Consider the following 23,351-nt stretch of genomic DNA (forward strand, 5'->3'; position numbering starts at 1 on the left):
GATTTATGGAAGTAGATCTCCTAGAAGCTCTGCTGAAACCTGTTCAGCATCATAGCAACATAAACATAAGTGGTTCAATATGGAAGGGCCTTCAGATGGCATCTGATACAGCACTCTTATTCTGTAGATGACAATATCACTGAGGCTTCCAGAGACTAAGAGATTTGGTTACGTAGCTAATTAATTGGGAAGTTCGACAGACCTCTGTCTCCTCACCGTTAGTCTAGTGCCATTTCCAGTATGCTAACTCTAAGTTATTTAGCTGGAGCATTTTTGTCTTTTCCTGGATAAAGGAAAGAATAGTAGTACCAAATATTTCTTTCAGGGTTCAGAGCTCAGGGTGATCTCCATGGTGTTTAGGATCCAGGAACGTCTAATGAGGGGTTTGTGTGCTTTCTCTTACTCCTGCTTCCTCTCTCCTTATAACAATTCTATGTGGAAGAAACACAGAGTAAGCAGCAGGAAGAGCTTGAATTATGGAAGGGAGAAGAGCACTCACATTGATTTTTCATTGTTAATTGAGCAGTAAGTGGGTGCAGAATTGACTATTTGAATACAAACTTAAGTCTTTTTTAGAGTTAGGTTCCTGAGCCTGTTTCTCTCACACCTTCAGAGTCTCTCATACACTAACAACATGGGGGTAGAAGTAATCATCTCATTTTCTACCTAGATTTATTAATATATCCAGAGAATCATGTTCACTGTAGATTTATTTAGCTTTATCCTTAGAAAAGTGGAAAATATGAGCGCTATACAAGGCTTCCTTTGAATCACTACTTTTTTCAACAACTTCTTGAAAATATGGTAAGCACATTATTTTAACAGGAGAGTTTAATGGAACAAAACAACAGTGTATTGCAGCCAAGTAAAGCTATGTACGTATGCATACATAATTCATGATCTATGTATAATTCCTATATATACAAACACCATGCTTTATTGAGGTAAAAGAGACAACAAGATTAAAAACAAATGGCTAAGCTCAATATAGGTTTTAAGTGCGATTGAAAGCCATTTGACCAGCATAAATGCCTCCAACATGCTGGCATTAAACTATTGATAAATATTTAGACTGTATTTATAATTTTGATCTCTTGAAAACTAAGCCAAAATAAACATATTTTAAGGCAGCCTTTGGAGGTGTCAGCATTTATTATTTAACTGTCGTGTGGCCAATGTTATTCACAGTGACAATTAAAAGCATTGAACAATGATGGACAAAGGTTACATATTTACCTTGAATTCACCTAATCCTCTTAAATTAAAAATTTTCTTTAATGTACAGAAAAGTCACATATTTGAGAAATCTTCAACTTTCAATTCTGAGGGGTAATGTTACTGCTTTTTGATCCATACATGCATACTCAAAGCTATTTGCTACAGATTTTCAATTTTGATTTCATGTTTAGAAAAGCATCTACATCAGTCTCAACACTATTTTCTTTTTTAAAAAAAAAGATAGAGAATGAGAACTTATACAGGTTGTTCTGGTTACAAGCTATTCAACACTGCTACTCACTTCCATTGTGTCCTTGGAAAGATAAACTATCCAGTATACAAGGTTGAATCCTGCAAACGCAACTGGGAAGAGAATTCGGGAATACTGGTCAATTTTACTGGTGTTCCCAACGTCTGGAGAGAGTGGTGGGGGTGTGACAGGTGTAGATTGTAAGACGGGCACTCTAGTAAGGACTTTGCTAGACTCAGAGGATGGAACTATTGGCAAGGTCAGAGAGGTGATCCTTTTCTTCAGATGGTACTTTGAATCTGGATGCTGTGGAAGAAAGACACAAATAGTCAGCCTAGGCAAAAGGATCTTATTGTCAGTTGCCATCAGTTAATTCTGACTCATTGCAACCCCATATATACAGAGTAGAACTGCTCCATAGGCTTTTCAGGGCTGTGACTTTTCAGAAACAGATCACCAGGCCTGTCTTCTGAGGTACCTCCGGGTGGGTTTGAACTGCCAATCTTTTGGCTAGTAGTTGAGAACTTAACCATTTGTACCATCCAGGGACTCCTAGGTAAAAGAACAGTGACCACTTATTTAATCTTCCATGTTTTGATCATTGGCACATATTCATTATTTATCCAGAATGTAAGGAAAGACAATAAAAAATTCTTCATAGAATTTAGTGGTGCTACTTTACCTAGAAATGGATAAAACCCAAACTCTTAAAAGAAAAAAAAATTCATTTGCTTCCATCCAACATTTTATTCTATAATTCAATAAATTAGTTATTGATGCCAAGCATGTTCTATGTCCCAGAAACTGTGCTGAGCATTATACTATTAGATAGAGATGAGCCAAATTGCAAAGGAACAATGAGGGTGGGCAATGGGGTGAAGGGTTTTTCTAATTTGGCATAAGTGGGCAATTAGTTAATACAAGAAAATAACAGTTCCATTAATTAATATCATTATTCTATTCTCAACTTACATTTTCAAACACTCATTTTAGTTAGAAACAAATGAAATATAAAATAAAATAAAAATGAGATGATGTATGTTAAAGGCAAGTGGCAAAGTCTAAGTGCTTTTAAATTGAGTGGGAAGACTTCTCATCCTTTGAAATATTCCTGCCTCTTACCTCAGAAGTTCTAGATTGTTTTCTCCCTCCCATTCAGAACTTCTCCAACGGACGCCTTAGATCTTAAGTCACCAAAAATATCCATTTACTAACTCCAGAGTCGTTACAGGTTATTTTATATCATTAGATTTTCTGTCCCACTAAAATCATAAGACAACTAATTTAATTCTTGAACAGTATGCTTAGTCCATTAATTGATAGGTGAGAAGGCTGGGAAGTGTCTTGCCCAAGGACAAGGGCTGGGTAATAAACCCCAGTGACCAACTTCAGTGCTTATTTCATCCCACAATTTTCTCATCTCTATTCTAAAGTATCAGATCAGATCTAGCTCAGAGACTAACTAAGTTTGATTTAGATCTCTTCCAGTGCTATTGGAGTCTAGGGGGTCTCCGTTTCTTGTATACATCCTAGAACAGACCCTCTCCTTGTAGCCAGGTTGTCCTTGCTGAGTCCCTGCCTTTAAACACTTGCTCTTGCTGTACATTATACCTGATCCTGTAAAACAACCTTGTTTCTTCCCTGGCAGCAAAATCACCACTTTGCTGCCTGACAGGGTGTGTTATTCACGAGAGCCAACTCCTGTGGCTTTAGCCAGCAACCCAGCAGCAACAGGAAGAGGCAGCTGTCTCCCTGGTGCTGGTTGAGCCACAGGACCAGAATGGCCCGCTGATGTAGTGACATTTGGATTGCCGGACAGAACAATTCCAAGAACCTATTCTCTCTATATTCCCCCCTTGAATATTGCTGTTTTTTTTGCAGTAAAAGTGACTGAGTATCTAAATAACAATAGACATCCTAGAGAGCTCAGGCCCAGTGTGCTTCTAGGAGACATGGAGAAACCCATTTCCTCACCAAAGGCAGCATTGAATCTGTGTCTTCAAGTCACACTTGACATGTCCATGGCAAATTTTATGCAAAGAATATCTTTCTAGTTTATTGGCCCGGTACTGTGGTAGGTTCTCTGAGAATAATTAAATAAATCATAGGTCTTGGAGGTAGAAAAAAGAAGAAAACTGTTGCTTTTGAGTTGATTCCGACTCATGGCAATCCTATGTTTGTCCTAGGAGAACGGTGCTCCGTAGGGTTTTAAATGGCTGTGACCTTTTGGAAGTAGATAATCAGGTCTTTCTTCCAAAGTACCTCTGGATGGACTTGAACCACAAAACTTTTGGTTGATGACCAAGAGCTTAAATATTTGTACCACCCAGCGACTCCTTGAAGGTAGAAGACAGTTTACATTAATAGATAACCTAGTCTGCTGATTCAGGACAGGAAATTCATGACACGTTCTGTTGAAAATATGTGATAGCTAAAGATGACTACACCCAGGGTCACGAGATGCTGTGTGTATAGGACCAAGACTAACAGTATTTTGGTCTCAATGCATGCTGCCTCTCTGAAAGACGAAACACAGCACCGCCTTCCAAGAGCTTTCTATCATGTTTCTCAGACTCTGATTTGAATGTTATTAAAATATTCTCCACCTAAAAGAACAAAATGTGTCACTGTTTCATTCTCCAAATAGAGTCATCCTCCCTCCGCATATATGGGACACTCAAATCCTCTCCACTAGTAAAATTTCTGAGGGACATGACGGAATAGGAAGAGGGCAAGTCTTCAGAGCAGAAGACTTTCTTTCTAGACACAGCTTGACTTTTAATAACTTGCATTACCTGTCTGAAATATGTATTTCCTTCTTTTTTAGAGGAAGGAGGACAGACATGTTTAGTTTATTAGTTTACTAGAATTAAAAAAGTGATTGCAAAATATAAGATATTACAAAAATGTAAGGCATTATTTTTTATTTTTCTGTCTTCTTTAGAGTTATGAGAAAAGAAGCTATTTGTGAATCTCCTGGCATTGTCAAATAGACTTATCGTGTCCCAGAGTTAAAGGACACCATTCAGAACCAATACCATGACAAATTTAAGCACAATGACATTAGCTTGGAATTAAAAGCCCTCTATAATAGGATTCCACTTTTCCCCATCTAGTTTCTCAAAGTACATCTCTGGAAAGGTGGCCTAGGAATGAAGAGGAGACGAGAGTCAGAAAGCCCTAGATTGCAATTCCATATCTACCAGTCACCTGTTAAATGACTTAGACATGTCATATATTCTCCCTAAGCTTCAAGTTCCCAACTTTAAAACTAGGGTGATTATTACCTACCTTTAACTTTTCTTGTTTTTAAAGCATTTAAGAAAGTGTATGTAATTATTTTTTTTCCTCAACAAATCTTAGCTATGACTTAAAAAAAAAAACTGTTTTATGTACAACGTAGATGTACTTATCATCCTTACTGCTCACATACCTTTACTTTATAGCTTCTTTACCTGGAGTAACCTTCCTCTACCATCCCATCTTTAAATTTCCTTCATAACTTTTGATACTGAACTCAAGGGCCATCTGACCTCACTGATTAGTGCAGCCTTTGTACATGTTTCTGCCTACTTAGCTGTTACAACTCTTTTAGCTGTTATCACTTTCTCCCTTATAAGTATAATTAATTATTTCTATAGTGCCTTTTCTCCTTTCCTAGTATTTCTATAACTTTAGTAGTAGAGGACATATTATTCCCATATGTGAGTGCTCCAAAGTGTCTAGCCCGTGTTTACAGAATAGTAGATGATCAATAAACATATACTGAATGAACAAATGAATAAAAATTTAAACATTTTTCCAATTTTTCTCAAAAGTTGGAGGGGTAGGCAAAGAGAAAGGAACAAAATATTTTATTTTATTACATTGTATTTTAATATAGTTTATACTATAGGTACCATTTCTAAATGCTTACTGGTGATTAGCACTGTTAGGCACTTCACATGCATATCTCATTTATTCCTTGCAAAAATCTATAAGGTAAATACTATTATTTTCATTTTAGAGATGGAGGATTGGAAGCTTAAGGAGGGAGCTTACGCAGGTAATAAGTGGCAAGGCCTGGATTCAATTCCTCTCAGACCTTAAAGATCATGCATTTAACAATTTTCTGCATCAGTTTTAGTGTTTAGAGCAGGGTTTCTCAACCTCAACACTATTGACATTTTGAACTGGATAATTCCTTGTCACGTGGGCTGTTTGGTGCATTGTACAATGTTTAACAACATCCTGGGCCTCTACCCACAAGATGCCAGTAGCACCCTCCTCCAAGTCATGACAACCAAAAATATCTCCATGCATTGCCAAATGTACCCTGGTAGGGGGTGGGGAAACATGGACCCTGGTTGAGAGTCACCGGTTTAGAGTCATAACTTGCCCACTGCCCAGTAGTGATTGGACAAATTTCCAGCAGGAAGAAAATACAATATGCTAAAGGAAATGCAAAAGGCCTGGCTAATGCACATGCTGGATAATCAGCTCTTGGATAATTGGGGATTGGCAGCATGAGAAGACTGGGCACCAATTGAGAAGAAGCACATTGAATTTCTCCCATGAAAAAAAAAGCCGATTGTGCAAGCCGCTCAAGCTACAGGTTTGCATCAGACCCTGCCTGCTCTATTGTAAGCCCAGCAGCTTCAGTTGATGGTAAAATAGGCTTTTGTCAGAGTCCAGATGAGGGCTCAGCTTGTGGCTGTCACTGTTTTGAGTGGAACACCTGTGGTTTTGAATTTTTCCAGGGCTCCCTGCTGATGAGTGCCATCCTGCCTTGGGTATTTTTAGAGCACTGCTTTGTTTTAAGTAATGCCACGTTGCAAAGGTACTTTGAGTCAAAGCGGACATTATGACAATCAATTATGTGATGTAGGTATAAGAGATGTGGGAAGTACTTAGAGCAATTTTGATATAGCAGTTAAGAAAACCACTGCCATCAAGTCGATTCCGACTCACAGCGACCCTATAGGACAGAGTAGAACTGCCCCATAGGGTTTCCAAGGCTGTAAATCTTTACAGAAACAGACTGCCACATCTTTCTCCCACAGAGTGACTGGTGGGTTCAAACCATTGACCTTTTGGTTAGCAGCTGAGCACTTTAACCACTTTGCCACCAAGACTCCTCAATATAGCCTTTAGTGGGTCTAATATATCAGTAGAAACCCTGGTGGTGTAGTGGTTAAGTGCTATGGCTGCTTACCAAAGAGTTGGCAGTTTGAATCCACCAAGCATTCCTTGAAAACTCTAGGGGGCAGTCTACCCTGTCTTATAGGGTTGCTATGAGTCGGAATAGACTGAAGGCAACGGTTTTTTGTTGTTTTTTTTTTTTTTTTTTTAATATATTAATGGGTAGGGAACAATAGGTTACCTTTCAATAGAAATACTCTGACCCGGGTTGCATTACTAAAGGAACAAACAACGTGTCTGGTTTTAAAACCAGCAAAATAGGGACACCAAAAAAATATATTTTTTTAAAACACATGGTATTTGATATTTTTAAAAAGCATAACCTTAATCATTATGGGGTAAATTAGAGCTCTGTTGGATTTGCTTACATGTACTTTTACATTTCATAGAGTTGAGAACAGAGCTGACTCCAGAATTTCTACACAGAAGCAGTGTATTGGCATCAATGTGGTGTGACCATGGTACTAAAAGACATGTCTAGGAACCACACTGGAATGTTTGGAGGGGGCAGTATGGAAAAGTGTTGGGTGGGAATTTCACAGAAGGTATGGGGAAAGAGCTAACCATCTACACCCTCATCTAGTCTACTCCATCTCCCCATAAGTCATGAAATGGCACAATCACTGAGAAGGGGCACCATTATCTTTCTGTTGTGTAAAGTCTCAGATGGTCTTAACTCTGTTTTAAACAGAAGATTTCTAAGGAGCAATCATATAATCAAACGCATCATGACACCATTTGGAGCAGAGGAGGTAAATCTTTCAGTATCCTATCCTTTGGATCCCTCTACATGGGTAGAGGGCAACTTGATAATGGTTCAGCAGACATCTCCACCTTGAATAGGACAGGACATATGTCTTATTTCCTTCTTTATGACCATATTTCTAGCAACTGGTTTAGTGCTTCTAGCAGGGCCAGAGAAACCCTGGTGGTGTGGTGGTTAAGTGCTATGGCTGCTAACCAAAAGGTTGGCAGTTCAAATCCACCAGGTACTCCTTTGAAACTCTATGGGGCAGTTCTACTCTGTCCTATAAGGTCGCTATGAGTCGGAATCGACTCTACTGATATCCGGATTTCTTTTTTTGAGCAGGACGAGGCTCATCTGTCTGTTATCAGCTTAGATATTACTTCCTCCAGAAGTGATGACCCCTCCAGACTGAGTTAGATGTTCTTGCATTGTTTTTCCGCAGCCTACTATGCATTCCCAACCACAGCCTTTATCACAACATACTGTTATGACTCACTGATTCACCTCTGTTCCTGCTAAACAAGAAGCTCTGTAAGGGAAGAGGCCCTCTTGATTTCACTCACCAATGCATCCTCACTATTCTACATAGGGTCTGGCTCATAAAACCACTTAACAAATACTTATGGTATGAATGACTCAATGAATAAATACGTGCACAATACATGGCTACCAAATGAAAACCAGAAAAAAAATGAAATGAGTAAACAATGTAAATATGGTTATTGTCCTGGGTAATGAAATTTTGTTGAATTTTGTATGCATGTAATTTACAAGGCTCATCATAATTTCTGTGGAGAGGGGAAGCCACATTGGGTGTGGGGGGAGGACATTCATTCTTAGGAGAGTAGTGTTGAAGGTATTGACCTTTAAAATAACAAGAAACCTAGCAAACCCTTCAAAAGGAGGCTGAGGTCCAAATTTGGTCCTATGTGCAGTATAGGTAGACCACAGACACATAATGGGCTTTGAAACCATGAAGACAGGAATAACTCTCTAATACCAAGATAGTATACCAAACTTAAAAAAAAAAAAAAAAACAAAACAAGGAAAGACACCATATAAGCAGGAAAGAAGCTGTGGACAATTTCTTAAAATCTAAAAATAAAATAAAATCTCCAATTTCAAATGCCTTAAAAACAGAGAGGTAATGAGCCTATCAGGTACTTCTAAGGATTTAGTTTTTATGGAGTTTTTGTTTGTTTGTTTTTCTGGGTTGGAGGCCAAGATTTTAAAAGACCAAATTTCTTTGTCATCACTGCATTACACTTCAAGGTCAAAATCAAACTGATAAAAGTGATAAACTTTTCCCCTACATCCACTCTAAGTATTTCACTGTGGAAAGTAGTGCACACATTAAAATACACAGCTTGGGATCACATGAAATACCCAAGCACTTATTTACATTTTGACTTTACCACACTAGTTTGCTATTTCAGTGTCCAACTTATTCAAATAATGTTATTTTGATTACAACTGCATAGGCATTTTTAAATGCCATGGTATTTTGAAAGAAAAATATGACCTTACAATCCTAGTATACCACTGTGTTGTGTAAATTGCTAATATGCAACTTATATTTGTTCCTCTACAATACCTAAGGCAAATTACCAAAATAAATAAAAAAATAAAATGTAAATGTTCCATGTAATCACTTATATTTATTTTTGTTACTTTTAAGAATTACTTTGTTTTGGATATTTTTGTTTTTATTTTTACTCTAAACTAGCCTTTCAGAAACAAACTTCTCATTTTCATTGCCTTAAAATATTTTAAGCCAGATTCAGAAAATAATTTTTCATAAAATAATAATAATAATAATAACATATAAGAAAAAAAGAACTTTGAGATGATTTAAATCCAACTTTTATCCAGCTTCCCCGAGGACCTGTTCATTATATGTTACTATTTTAGAGTTGTAGGAGATGGTTTATATGAAGACCTGAGAACGAGAATCTTGAATTTCATCTTATTAATAAATTATATCTTTAAAATAAAAGACTGATGGGATGATAATTCTATGTTATCTCTGAGAATTTAAAATCATATTTCTCTCAGTACTATATATTCCAAGAGAGCTGAAGTACAGAATTTTGTCTTTCTTTTTATTTCTATATCTGATAAACAAAGCATATTCAAAACTATTGGAGTTACTTTTCTTTATTCTGTTTCTTGCAAATTACTTTTTTTGTTTTTACTATGTTTTTCAAATGAGAAACTGGTAAACTGAATACTGATAAACATTTATTCTTCTTTATAGATGTATGTTAAGGGAAATAAATGGCTTTTGCACAATATGCAAATTATATATCTATATGCATATAGATCGCTTATAATAGAAGCCATTGATTTTTATAAACAGAAAATATTTCTCAAAATGTTTTTCCTTAAGAATATGGTTTTCAAGTATTTTGGGCTGGGTCTTCAGACTAGCATATTTTAGTTACAAAATGTATATTTCGATGACCTTTTAAGCCACATATGCATAAAGAAAACATCATTGAGTAAAGGGAAGAAGGTTAGGAGTGACCTCACCCACGTTCTGAAAATGTTTTATCCAGCGGCATGTTCCCTGTTATATTTCAGCCTTTAAGGAATTTTTGGAGAGAGAAGGGAATCAGCCTTTTTAATGTTCTGGAGATCAAGAAATCTGGATTCAAGTCTTAATTTTGCTGTCAACTAGTAACTAATATTTTCATCTTTGAGACTCTATTTTTCCATCTAAAATGATCTCATTAGTCTGGATCACTGCAGGGCAAATATTTGTTTTTAATGAGGACTAATTCAAGAAACAAAATTAAATTATATATTTCCATTTAGTATGGCAATAGCCTTATCCCACTCCTTGGAGAAAATGTAAATTTTTGAAGTTTGTTAGTTTATCAAAGAGAAAAATTTCAATAAAAATATTACCTTTTTAATTTAAACACTAAACTGCCTGAGTATTTGAAAAGTAAATCATGTATAGCTTTATAATTTTTATCATAAAATCAAGCTGAGGATTATACCCCGATGCAGTGGTTTTGAGATTTGGAAATGTTTACTAGAAGCGATCAGTTATAAAGGAACTTCCAGTTCAAACTATCTACATTATTTCATTTTACAGAGCAAAATCTTCCTCTTTTCTAAGTTACTGTTTGGAGTTTGTATTTAAATGGTAATTTACGTTTATCAGTCAGAAACCTGGTTGCGCAGTGGTTAAGAGCTCGGCTGCTAACAAAAAGGTCAGCGTTTCGAATCCACCAGCGGCACTTTTGAAACCCTATGGAGCAGTTCTACTCTGTCCTACAGGGTCCCTATGAGTAGGAATCAACTCGATGGCAATGGGTTCCCTTCAGTTTTTGATTACTGTTTGGAGTTTGTATTTAAATGGTAATCTACGCTTGCCAATTAACTCTATACAGCAATCCAGTAAAAAAAAAAAAAAAAAGTCTGTGCAGTTTACCTATCTTGAAAATTTACTGATACACGAAATTAAAATTTGGGGGCACATTTATGGCCCTTTAATTATTAACGCTACCATTTTTTTTTCTAATTCAAAACTTTTTGGTTCCAATGCTTACAAATTGCAAATCTAAACTTCAGTTTATGCATATTTCTAACTGATTGCAAGCCTCTGAATAAAAAAGCTCATTAATCCGCATGCATTTGATATATGCTTGTGAATATGAGAATGTTTTTATACGAATCAAATACTTGGGCTATGATCTGAAGTTTATAGAAACTAATATTCATATCTTGCCCTCATGAAACAGACAGCAAGCAGATTTCTAACAAAAATTGCCTATTCCATAGGAGTTTCTGTTTACTTTTTTTTTCTTTCTTTCAGACTCTAAAGCCTCATTAGGAACTTTTTTCCTTTCCCTAGTTGGTATAAGTGAACCTGTTCAAAGGAAACATCTAAAGGCTAAGAAGAATTTTCTAGTCTCCTCTGGGTGCCTGGAATCTGCCAGTACTAGTGAGAATGATGAAAGGAACCTGCCAAACATTTAGAGCAAAGATAAATGAAAGATTATTCCTTGGCTATTTCCTGTGAAGTTGCAAGAAACATTGGCCTTGTTTTTGGAGCCAGAGTTTTGCAACTTGCGCTCAACTAATATTACTTTTGGACTACTTAGCTGTTTGTGATCTCTGTTTAGGCTGCCTTTTCTTAAATGGTAGATAACATTAGAAAAGTAAACAATTACCAAAACAATCTCAGCTTCTAAGCGTTCCTTTGCTTTTGGTATTGTCACTGGAGGTGGGGCTGCAATCTGTGCCTTCCTGTTGGCCTTCTGTGTCTGAAGATTGGTAAAATAGTTGACAGCAGCAAACTCAATCAGAGCAGAGAAGACGAAAGCAAAGCAAACTGCTATGAACCAATCCATGGCGGTCGCATACGACACTTTTGGCAAGGAGTGCCTGGCACTGATGCTCAAAGTAGTCATGGTTAAAACAGTGGTGATCCCTAAAATTAAAAAGAATAGACAAAGCAATGTTATCCTTTGAAATTTTTTTAATAAGATTAAGTGAGAACATGGTGGAAAGGATTAAATACTCTATAAATGTGAAGTAATTTTTGTTATCATTCTATTGGATTTTAATTTTTCATGATTACTATCACAGGTATTATCATTTTTGTATCCTTCAATACCTAGCATAGTGATTTGTACTTTGTAGTTGCTCAAAAAACATTTGTGGAATTGAATTAGTTAATTGTAATTTGAAGTTTTGAATAGCTCTTGTTGTTTACTGCTTGGGAAGACTGGTAGCAATTTGTTGTCAGTTAGGCGAAAAAAAAAATTTCTGAATAATTTTGGAAGCTGATAATATCTTGATCATATTTAAGTGATCTTTCTAGTCTGAACACTGACCATAAAATTAGGTATCACTTCGGTTTTTGTTGCTGTTGTTTTAAATTTCTAGGGTGGTGTGGTGGTTAAAGAGTTTGGCTGCTAACCCAAAGGTTGGTGGTTCGAACCCACTAGTGTGAAGAAAGATGTGGCAATCTGCTTCTGTAAAAGATTTACAGCCTTGGAAATCCTACTGGGTGGTTCTATTCTGTCCTATAAAGTTGCTGTGAGTCCAAATCCACTCAACAACAATGGTTTTTGTTTTTGTTTTTTTTTAACCTGGTTTTAAGTTAAAAATTTACTCATGAGAAAATAATAACTTTATTACTCATGTGCCAGCAGTTTTCCTTCTTGAATTATGACTTGGGGAATTTATATAATCTGAAGCTGTGTAATGTTGATGGTCAATATATTTGCATAGATATAGTTTACAGAAAAAGAACTAATATATTAAATAAAAATCAAGATTCATCTGAGATTTAAGTTCAGTTCAGGTCTTCTCTATGAACTACTAAATTTATAATCATGAAAACTCGGAAGAAGTTGGAGTTTGTTACACTAATCATAAATTTAAAAGTTTACTAATGATATTTTGTAACCTCTTTTTCTTCTTAGTTTTGCTCCATCAAAACTAGCAGTGATTTAGTAGAACTAAATACTTAGATCGAGCCATAGGTGATATGTAACTATTTTAGATGTATAAAACTGTCAATTTTGAATGGCTCAACCTAATAAGAGTGAGATATAATTTATATCTTATGAGCCTTTTGATTTAATGGATATATAAATTGGTTTTCACCTGTCTGCATTTTCTTACTCATGAAAAAGCAAGTACAGATCAAAAACACTTAAAGAGAACACATTAAAGTCATAGGAAACCAGCCAGAATTTCTATAAGGGTAAAATTTTTCTTGATTCACCACACAACTTGCTATAAGATGAAGGTCATTTTACATGATATGCGTGTCTGAATGAGGTAAGAGTCTATTTTCTTTGCGGATTGAAAAAACACTGTGTGAATATTCCCCTAAGATATACAAGCAATGAGAGGTGGTGGATGAATGGAAGGAGAGCAAAAACTGTGAGGCATACCAAAGACAGTTCTTGCTGGGACGGACTCCTTGTTAATCCAGAAAGACACCTGGGAAAGAATGACCGTCATAATACAAGGAGTATATATCTGTATCATGAAGTAGCCCATCTTCCTTTGTAAGTGGAAATAAACTGTCATTATTACATATTCACCTGTTGGAAGACATGTATATCAGTATTATTGCTGTTGACAGTGTGAGAAAAGAATGCAGCTGAAAATAAATCACGCAGGTTTTAAAATTAGCACGGGCTGCAAGAAAACAAGCAAAGGCATATTTCAGCATACGACAAAGCTACTTGATCAGCAAATGGTAGAGCAAAGGGACACAGTTCATTATTTTCAGTGGAGTTCTTTGTGTCGTATACACATACAACTCATTCCAAGGTTCCACAAACCTTTATGTGCATCTGGTTGCAAAATAAATTTTAAGCAAAGTTCCTCATCACTTCAAAACCAAGCTTAGCTGAAGCTGGCCAATGCAGATGAAACAGGAATAGATATTTTGAAAGTATGCTCTCAGGTGACTTTGCAGGATTACAGCCATACAATCGTCAAATTCTTACCAGTGTTAGATTTAATTGTCTCACTAGATACTGTTTGTCCAATCAGATCATACTGGAGGAGGCTTGAAGATTCTTCTGGGACTTCTACGGAGTAAAGTGGTCCCTTTTTCCATGTATATATGATTTCACTTTTGGGGTAAGCATCTGAATTTTTGAAACAAATTGAACATAGCAGTGAATCTGATCAGTTGTCTTTCTCTCTTTTTTTTTTTTTTTTCCCCAAAGCCAGCCTTGTTATATAAAACAGAAGTAAAGACAAGAAATTTGTTTGAATGTTTTTCTTTCATCTGGATGACAAAAACTTGTGTCTGTAAGATTTACAGACGTAATTAATTAAGCGTATTTCTTCTATCATATTTCTGGGACTGCAACCAAATAACTCCAAATTTTGAAAGCATTATTTGACTCTCAGAAACTTGTTGTGACTTACAGCTGCCAAACTTGAGTGGACAAGCATGCCCATCCATAGGAAAGTTAACCAGCCTCATGGGACAGTCAGCATTGATGGTAAGCCTGGGTACATTAAAATAAATGGTTCTGAGTTAGTATGATGAACAGACAGATTGAGCAGAGAAAATAGAACTGGGAGAACCTCACCTCATGGTATACAGAATGGTTCCATTCTGCATGATTCTGAAGAGTTTATTAGGCGTTGTCATGTTATGAGCAATGGACTTTTTGCCATTCCTGAAGAAAGTGTCAGGTGTCCAGATTTTACTGACCATCAAGTTATTCAAACTCAGAATCTCAGTTGGTCCCCCAAATTTCAACCTCTCATCAGTCCAAGTTTGGCGAAAGAAAACGTCCATTGTATACTCCTAAGAGGAAAAAAAAAAAAAAAATTCATGCAGGCTGGGGAGCTGCTTTGTTAGGAATAGTCCATTCACTAGCTTATATACCCAGTCCTTATATACCTTGTCATAAAGCAATCCTTTGTGACAGTAACTTCCCAAGAAATCTATGATTTCAGTTAATTATTATTATTCTCAGACTCAGAAAGTTGGTAATATTATTATATAACACTGAATTGTGCAAACTCGCCTCCTCCACCTTGACCTTTCTCAACATTCTCACTCTTTCTACCTACCCAGTCATCCATCTGTCTATCCATCAACCTATCTAGCTCTGTCTCCTTAATTTAAAACAAAAATACATTAAAAAATTTATAACCTAAGCTTTGCACTAGCCTTCATCCCATTAGTTAGTCTACCAATTTCCCTTGGTATTTTGCTCCCCTTCAAAGGGTCTTTGTGCATCTCTGTATCCTTCAGTAAAGTTTCAAGGATAGATAAACTTTCCTTGATAAGCACACTATGGAGGTATATCATGATTATTTTATATTGTTCTCAGAACATATAAACACAAATGTTACTATGATTGCTCTAAAATGAGCATCATTTAAATATGTGTAATCAAAATTATGAGTTTTAATTTATGGATTTTATGAAATAACATTAAAAATCTTAAGATTTATGGTAACGGCCATTTCAAAAGTCAATTATAAATAACAACTTGTAATTATATCAAAATGTGGCCAATAATTGCTTTGCCTACTTAATATTCCTTTATGAGACCTATTACTGCAAGTAATGATTGTATTATAATAATCTAATTTGACATATAATAATCCAGGCTATAATACAGCTTTGTGTACAAATAAGATTTAAAAAGAGACACATGCATGAAACAAAATTCCAGGTATCCCGACTAATAATACTGTAGAAAATGCTTAGTGGTTGTTTATAATTGGAGTGAGTCAGTACTCAAATGAAAAATATGATGTTAAAAAAATCCAGGATTCTGGATAACACTGGCTCTCCTTTCTCCTCAAATTTTAAGACACTTTCTCTTTAATAAAGCCCTTTGTCTCTCTCTCCCTCCAGTCTTTGTTTCATTCCCTTCCTTCTTCCCTCTTCCCTTTCTCCTTTATCCCTTCTTATTTCCTTGATTTCCTTCTTTATTCTTTATTTTCAAATCAAAAAGCAGAAAACTTCAATAACTCTTTATCTAGAATTACATTCCCCTAATAAAATTTAATGATACATGTCTTTAGAGATTGTTAAGTTTATTTAGTGTCAGTGTTTATACTTTAGTTTTAGAGGAAAATGCTACCTGAGATCTGTGAAAGAATACTGTGATACATTTTGTTCTAGAAAACTAGCTCAGGTTTGTATTGCTACTTACTATAAATACCATCTTAGGACTCCTATAGCCATCTGTACCTGGAACACAGCCTCAAGCACACCTACTGGTCCATCCACAATGTGAAACGTGGAATGCATCAGCCTTTCCAAAAGATCTTTACCATTTTAATAAATTATACTGATACTGACAATCATGTACTGTTTTAAATTTTATAGATATCCTCAATATGCTCTTATACGACATAGAATCTTTGCAGCTTTTTTTTTTTTTTTTCCTGTATCAACAAATTTGCTAGGACTTCACCAAGAAGAGGAAAATCTTTTCTTTGTAGAGAAGAATTCAGTGCGTGATTTGTGGACACGAAAGAGGCTATAATCTTAAAAATTCCCTCAGATTAATGTGCCCAAACTAAGTCCTTAGTGGAATGTGAAAGAGATTAAGCCAGTAATCTGCTCTAATGGCAGTGCCCTCCCAGTATGAGCACACACATCACATCATGAATCTGAGCCAAGCTTGGTGCCATTGCCCATTATCATCAGTTCTAGGACCCAGCCCTCCTCTCCTAAGTACAAATCCCCTCATCACTTTGACCTCACTTACCATCTCCACATCTGACACGGGCCCAAAACTGGTCACATAAATGTCTGTTTTGACTTCGGTGACAGCAGCTGAAATTAGTCCAGAGGGGGCAATTATCACCAGCAGTATTAAGGGAACAGAACTTACAACTCCCCTGCAAAGCTCCTTCTCAGGGCCAGAATCTCCAACTCTTCATAATGTAATTGCAACTCTTCATAATGTAATTCCAGGAGCAGGCGTCCTTGTGTTTTTCAACTCTGAAAACTCATATCACTTGCCTGATTTTGAATGTGTTCTGGTCAAATTGAGGCAATCTTAGGGACTAGAAGAAAATTGGAGCCCTGGTGGCCCAATGGTTAAGTGCTTGGCTGCTAACCAAAAGGTTGGCCGTTCGAATCTATCAGCTGCTCCTTAGAAACCCTATGGGGCAGTTCTACTCTGTCCTATAGGGTCACTATGAACCTAATCTCCTGGTCAGCAACAGTTTTTTTTTTTTTTTTAAGAAGAAAACTAAAGAACCCTGGTGGCGCAGTGGTTGAAGTGCTCAGCTGCTGACTGATTTGAACCTACCAGCTGCTCTTTGGTAGAAAGATGCTGCAGTCTGCTTCTGTAAAAGTTATACTCTGCCCTATAGGGTGTCTATGAATCAGACTTGACTCCACGACAATTTTTTTTTTTTTTTTTAAGAAGAGAACTGGGTTGGTGTTCTAATAAAAAATGATAATATAATACTTATTGATGGCTTAAATGGGCCAGGTGCTGAAGTGTTTTACATGGAGAATCTCATTCAAGACTCACAGAACTCTATGAGGCAAGCACTGGTCATACACCCACACTGCAGTTGGGGAAACTGAGGCTTAGAAAGTTCAAATAATTTGCATAAGGCTGTTAATAGTGGAAGAGGCAGAGACTGGGTGGGAACACTCATGGCCTCACTCCAGCACCCCTGCACTTTACCATTCTGCTAAACTAACTCCTTTCTGACTCCTCAGGGTCTTGGAAGGGCAGTATGGGTGGAACCAGAGAGTTCAGATGTTTGGTCTAGCAAGGATGCTGTCTCTCACCTCCAAATCCCGGCCGCAGTCGATTGTCATAGCCTTCAAGCAGATTGTCCAGGATCCGGCTGATGTTCTCTGAATAGAGATTTCCTTCATCTTTGAGATTTCCCAGAGTGTTATCTAGCCTGTGAGTAGAGGGTCAATATTTCTCACTTTGGCATCAGAGAAGGTATGTGATGCAATCCACCCTAGTCCTCCCCATCACAAATACATGCTTCACCACCCCTTGGATTCTTCTATGATTTGATCAGGCCTAAAAGAAAAAAACAAAATAATCTTACTCACCATAGAATAAAGTAGAGCCAGGACAGAGGCAGTGCCATCCTACACTGCAGCAAAACGCCTAGCTCACCCTGCTCCTGGTGTCTTCTTCCCTCCTACTAGCTCCCCTGTGCCAATCAACTAGAGAAATCTTCCAAACCCCTCATATCCCTTTTCCTTGCTTGCTTCCAGTCAGTAATCCAACGATGAAGAGGTTGCCAGAAAAACTTTGAGGTGGTCCAGTTGCTCCCCTTGTCCTTGTGCCCGTTTTTTTCACATGGAACACAGTGGTCTTTGGTCTTGGGTGACGTCCTGATCAACACTCAGTTTCCTCTGACTGACTCAGTTGGGAAATGAGAGTCCGAAGGGACAGTGCATGGTCAGAGAGCAGTGACAATAATCGAATAAGGCATTAGGGGAGATTAGAAGGAAGAAATCCACTGCTAGTTTTGGCATGGAATTAGCAGGGCCCTGTGAGGAAATCTGGAAAGCAGTGGCATCTTGCTGATCGAGATTATGTTCCAATGGGCTCAGTGTTTATTATTTCTGTGGTTCACAGAAGGATTCCTACACAGCTCTTACTGCTTGAAAAGTCTGACAATATCGGGACCCTCTTGGCTTCGCTTTCTGATTGTCGTCAGCTTTATTGGCAGTAGACACACCCTTCCTCTGCATTTAAAAATCACCCCTCACTATTCATTTACAAGCGCGTAAAACACTCTGGAACTACTCCTGACCATCTTCTTGTTGAGTTAGTATTTTTTTCAGTATGTGAAACTTTTTTCTTTACTCACTTTTCGTTTCAAAGGTGCGCCAGCACAAGGTAACACATAAATGGAATCCTACCACTATCTTTAGAAACCTGGCTACTTAATGACTGCTGCCTGTAGGAGACAAAGGATGTTTTGGATCCAAATGACCATGCTGCTGACATTATTTTATTACGCTTGCCACAGGTCAAAAATTGAATGTCAGAATCCAAGAAATCACACTCTCTACCCAGTTCTGACAGGAGGAAGTTGTAGTAAGTCTCTTTAAATTTTAATCTTTAAATTAAAATTAATAATAATAATGAAAAAAATCATTATGACTTTTTTTTTTTTAATCAGTGACAAAAGAGCAAGAAATAAAAGTCTCACGTGATATGTTCCCACCAATTTCACTCACCATCCACCCAGTTCACACTCTGGAATTTTTGGAACATTAATTTTACAAAGACTGTGATAACTACTACAGGCATATAGTACAGATTTAAGAGTGATTTCTGAATAAAAGACATAAGTTATTTGAGGAATATTTCAAGAGTGATTGATGTAATTGATGTCACTGGATTACACACGTGACAATGTTGAGTTGGCAAATGTTTGTTATCTATGTTTTTTCAACAGTAAAAAAACATGCCTACAAAAAAAAAAGAAATTAGTTATAGTGAAGATGAAATAATATAAAACAGGGACAGTGAAAGGATTGTTATGTGATATTTATTTAGTAATGATGGTTACATAGAATTTTCTAGTTACCCATAAAAAAAAAAAATTGAATTCTCTCTGGTCTCCTTGGCAAGCGGTATTCAGAATTTGTTTTCTTGTGTTGTTTTACTTATGCTGAGCTGAAATCTGAGCCCTAGTCCTAGCTGTAACCCTTAAACCATGCAAAATCATTTCTCATGGAAAGACCCCATGGTAGCCTTTTGAAAGAAGACACCTACCATATCCTAATTTAGGCTAGCACTCCTAAAAGCTTTTGCTGATCACTATAAAACCTGCTTTCTTTCCTTGCCCCTTCTTATTCTTTTCATGCTCCTTTGAATATACTTCAGCTGGTTACTACACATATATCAACTCATATTGATTGCAGTGTTACTTAAAACTCCTAAATATGTAACATATGTAAAGCTGTTAACACACTCTCTATTTATTTATCTATAGTTTTTTTTATTTTTAATTTAAGCATAGGACTCTCTATATTTATCCTTGCTACCTTATTAGATTCTACCTATTTGTATCTTTTTTTCACTATCAATATGTTTACCATCCAACTATGATTTGTGTTACTGGAGAGAAAACTTTGTGATGTTTTTAGAACTGCATTTTTTTAACATGGTGAAAAAAATCATGGGTTATATGTATACATATACATATATATGTATATATAAGTATGTGTACATATATATACATATATATACACCTATAGAATAGACACAGTTTTCTCAATTAATTAATACTTAAGTTACATGTGTCCTTAAAGAGAAAATTAGCATATCTGATTCTATTTTCTGATGGGTTTTAATAAGGAATTGTCTTAGTCATCTACTGCTGCTATAACAGAAATACCACAAGTGGATGGCTTTAACAAAGAGAAGTTGATTTTCTCACAGTCCAGTAGGCTACAAGTCAGAATTTAGGGCATCAGCTCCAGGAGAAGGCATTCTCTCTGTGTTGGCTCTGGAGGAAGGTCCTTGTGATGCATCAGTCTTCCCTTGATCTGGGAGCATCTCAGCACAGGGACTTCAGTAACAAAGGATGTGCTCTGCTCCTGGCACTGCTTTCTTGGTGGTGTGAGGTTCCCATGTGTCTCTGCTCGCAACTCTCTCTTATTTATTTATTTTTCTACTTTTTTTTTTATTGTACTTTAGATTAAGGTTTATAGAACAAATAGTTTCTCATTAAACAGTACACATATTGCTTTATGACATTGGTTAACAACCCCACAACATGTCAACACTCTCCCTTCTTGACTTTGGAGGACCTTTTTTTTTCTGGTGAAAATATACATAGCCAAAATTACACCATTTCGAAAGTTTCTACATGTACAATTCAATGACATTGATTACATTCTTCCAGTTGTGCTGCTATTCTCACTAACCTTTTCCAAATTATTCCATCACTATTATCTTCGACTCACTGCCCCCTAGGCTTCCCATCAAAACTTTCGAGTTGTTGTTGTTGATTTGATCTTACAAAGATAACTTTTTTTTTTTTTGTACCTTAGATGAAGGTTTACAGAACAAATAGTTTCTCATTCAACAGTTAGTACACATATTGCCCTATGACATGGTTAACAAACCCATGACATGGCAACACTATCCCTTCTCAAATTTGGGTTCCCTATCGCCAGCTTTCTTGTCCCCTCCTGCCTTCTATTCCTTGTCCCTGGAATGCTGTGCCTCATTAGTTCCATTTTGTTTTATAGGGGTGTCCAATCCCCACCTGAACGGTGAACCTTGGGAGTGACTTCACCACTGAGCTTAAAGGGTGTCCAGGGGCCATACTCTTGGGGTTCCTCCAGTCTGTCAGGCCAGTAAATCTGGTCTTTTTTGTGAGTTAGAATTTTGTTCTACATTCTTCTCCAGCTCTGTCAGGGACCTTCTTTTGTGGTCCCGGCCAGAGCAGTCAGTGGTGGTAGCCGGGCACCATCTAGCTGTACTGGACTCAGTCTGGTGGAGGCCGAGGTAGCTGTGGTCCATTAGAACTTGGAATAATCTGTTCCTTGTATCCTGTTCTCTTCCTTTTGCCTTGCTCCCAAAGGGGTAAGACCAGTGGAGCCATCTTAGATGGCTGCTCACAGGCTTTTAAGACCCCAGAAGCTACTCACCAAGGTAGAATGTAGAAAATTGTCTTTATAAACCGTGTTATGCCAATTGAGCTAGATGTTCCCCGAAACCATGGTCCCCAGAGCCCTCCGCCCAGCAATTCAGTCCCTCAGGGAGTTTGGATGTGTCTATGGAGCTTCCATGACATTTCCTTGTACAAGTTGTGTTGGCTTCCTCAGTATTGTGTACTGTCTCACCCTTCACCAAAGTTCCCAATTATCTATTGTCTGTTTAGTCCCCACCCCACCCCTCCCATTGCTCATAACCAACAAAGATTGTTTCTTTTTGTGTGTAAACTTTTACATGAGTTTTTACAGTAGCATTCTCATACAATAGTTGTCCTTTTGTGATTGACTTATTTCACTAAGAATAATGTCCTCCAGTTTCATCCATGTTATAAGATGCTTCACAGATTTATCGTTGTTATTTATTGTTGCATAATACTGCATTCTGTGTATGTACCAAAGTTTGTTTATCCAACTGTTGATGGGCATCTAGGTTGGTTCCATCTTTTTTCTATTGTGAACAGAGCTGCAATGAATATGGGTGTCCATATGTCTATTCGTGTGACAGCTCTTATTTCTCTAGGATATATTCCTAGGAGTGGGATTGCTGGATCATATGGTATTTCTATTTCTAGCTTTCTAAGGAAGTGCCATATCATTTTCCAAAATGGTTGCATCATTTTGCATTCCCACCAGCAGCGCATAAGAGTTCCGATCTCCCTGCAGCCTCACCAACATTTATTATTTACAGTGTTTTTGATTTGTGCCAGTAATGCTGGGGTGAAATGGTATCTCATTGTGGTTTTAGTTTGCATTTCTCTAATGGCTAGTGATCGCGAGCATTTCCTTATGTGTCTGTTGGACGCTTGAATGTCTTCTTTGGTGAAGGGTCTGTTCATTTCCTTTGCCCATTTTTTAATTGGATTATGTCCTTTTTGTTGTAGAAGTGTTAGATATTCTTGTAGCTTTTAGAGACTAGACCTTTGTCTGACTTGTAATATCTAATTTTTTTTTCCCGATCTATAGGTTCTCTTTTTACTCTCTTGCTGTAGTCTTTGAATGAGCAAAGTGTTTAATTTTTAGGAGATTCTAGTAATCTAACTTATCTTCTGGGGTTTGTGTGTTGTTGGTTATGGTTTGTATCCTGTTAATGCTATGCATTAGGGCTTCTAACACTGATGATATTTTTTCTTCTATGAAATTTAGAGTTTTTGGCTTTATATTTAGGTCTTTGATCCATTTTGAATTAGCTTGTGGGTATGGTGTGAGATATGGGTCCTGTTTCTTTTATTTGCAGACGGGCATCCAGTTTTGCCAGCACCATTTGTTAAAAAGACTGTCTTTTCCTCATTTGATGGACTTTGGGTCCTTGTCGAAGATCAGGTGACCGTAGGTGGATGGATTTATATCTAGGTTCTCAATTCTGTTCCATTGGTCAGTGTATCTGTCATTGTACTAGTACCAGGCTGTTTTGACTACTATCGCTGTATAGTAGGTTCTGAGGTCAGGTAGTACGAGTCCTCCTACTTTATTCTTCTTCTTCAGTAGAGCTTTACTTATCCAGGGCTTCTTCCCGTTCCATATAAAATTAATGATTAGTTTTTCCATCTCTTTAAAGAATGTTGTTGCTATTTGGATTGGGATTGCATTGTATTTGTAAATTGCTTTGGGTAGAATTGTAATTTTCACTGTGTTGAGTCTACCTATCGATGAACATGGTATGTGTTTCCATTTATGTAGATCTCTTTGGGTTTCTTGCAGTAGCTTTTGTAGTTTTCTTTGTATAGGTCTTTTACATCCCTGGTTAGATTTATTCCTAAGTATTTTAT

At 36.9% G+C, this 23,351-nt stretch overlaps 1 protein-coding gene across 1 annotated transcript; it reads right to left on the bottom strand.

The window, feature by feature from the left end:
- Positions 1-1,167: 1,167 nt before the first annotated feature.
- On the bottom strand, positions 1,168-17,992 carry GABRA6 (gamma-aminobutyric acid type A receptor subunit alpha6). Its single transcript, XM_004371234.1, has 9 exons — positions 17,950-17,992; positions 17,671-17,789; positions 16,628-16,695; positions 14,480-14,700; positions 14,313-14,395; positions 13,883-14,026; positions 13,319-13,471; positions 11,582-11,841; positions 1,168-1,774 (listed from the first exon to the last, which is right to left on the bottom strand). Exons 1-9 carry the CDS (start codon positions 17,985-17,987, stop codon positions 1,499-1,501), a joined length of 1,362 nt encoding a protein of 453 aa, XP_004371291.1. The 5' UTR covers positions 17,988-17,992; the 3' UTR covers positions 1,168-1,498.
- Between the last annotated feature and the right edge of the window lie 5,359 nt (positions 17,993-23,351).

This window comes from Trichechus manatus, unplaced genomic scaffold (assembly GCF_000243295.1).
Source record: "Trichechus manatus latirostris isolate Lorelei unplaced genomic scaffold, TriManLat1.0 scaffold00011, whole genome shotgun sequence".
NCBI classification, from domain to species: Eukaryota; Metazoa; Chordata; class Mammalia; order Sirenia; family Trichechidae; genus Trichechus; species Trichechus manatus.

What these genes read in the sequence shown, in the direction of transcription:
- GABRA6 (XM_004371234.1), bottom strand. Translation starts at nt 17,987, where the DNA reads ATGGCACTGCCTCTGTCCTGGCTCTACTTTATTCTATG. An exon ending in ACTGCGGCCGGGATTTGGAG is followed by an intron (nt 16,696 to 17,670) that starts GTGAGAGACAGC and finishes GACTAATTTCAG; the next exon opens with CTGCTGTCACCGAAGTCAAA. An exon ending in GACAATTAAATCTAACACTG is followed by an intron (nt 13,472 to 13,882) that starts GTAAGAATTTGA and finishes GTCTTCCAACAG; the next exon opens with GTGAATATGTAATAATGACA.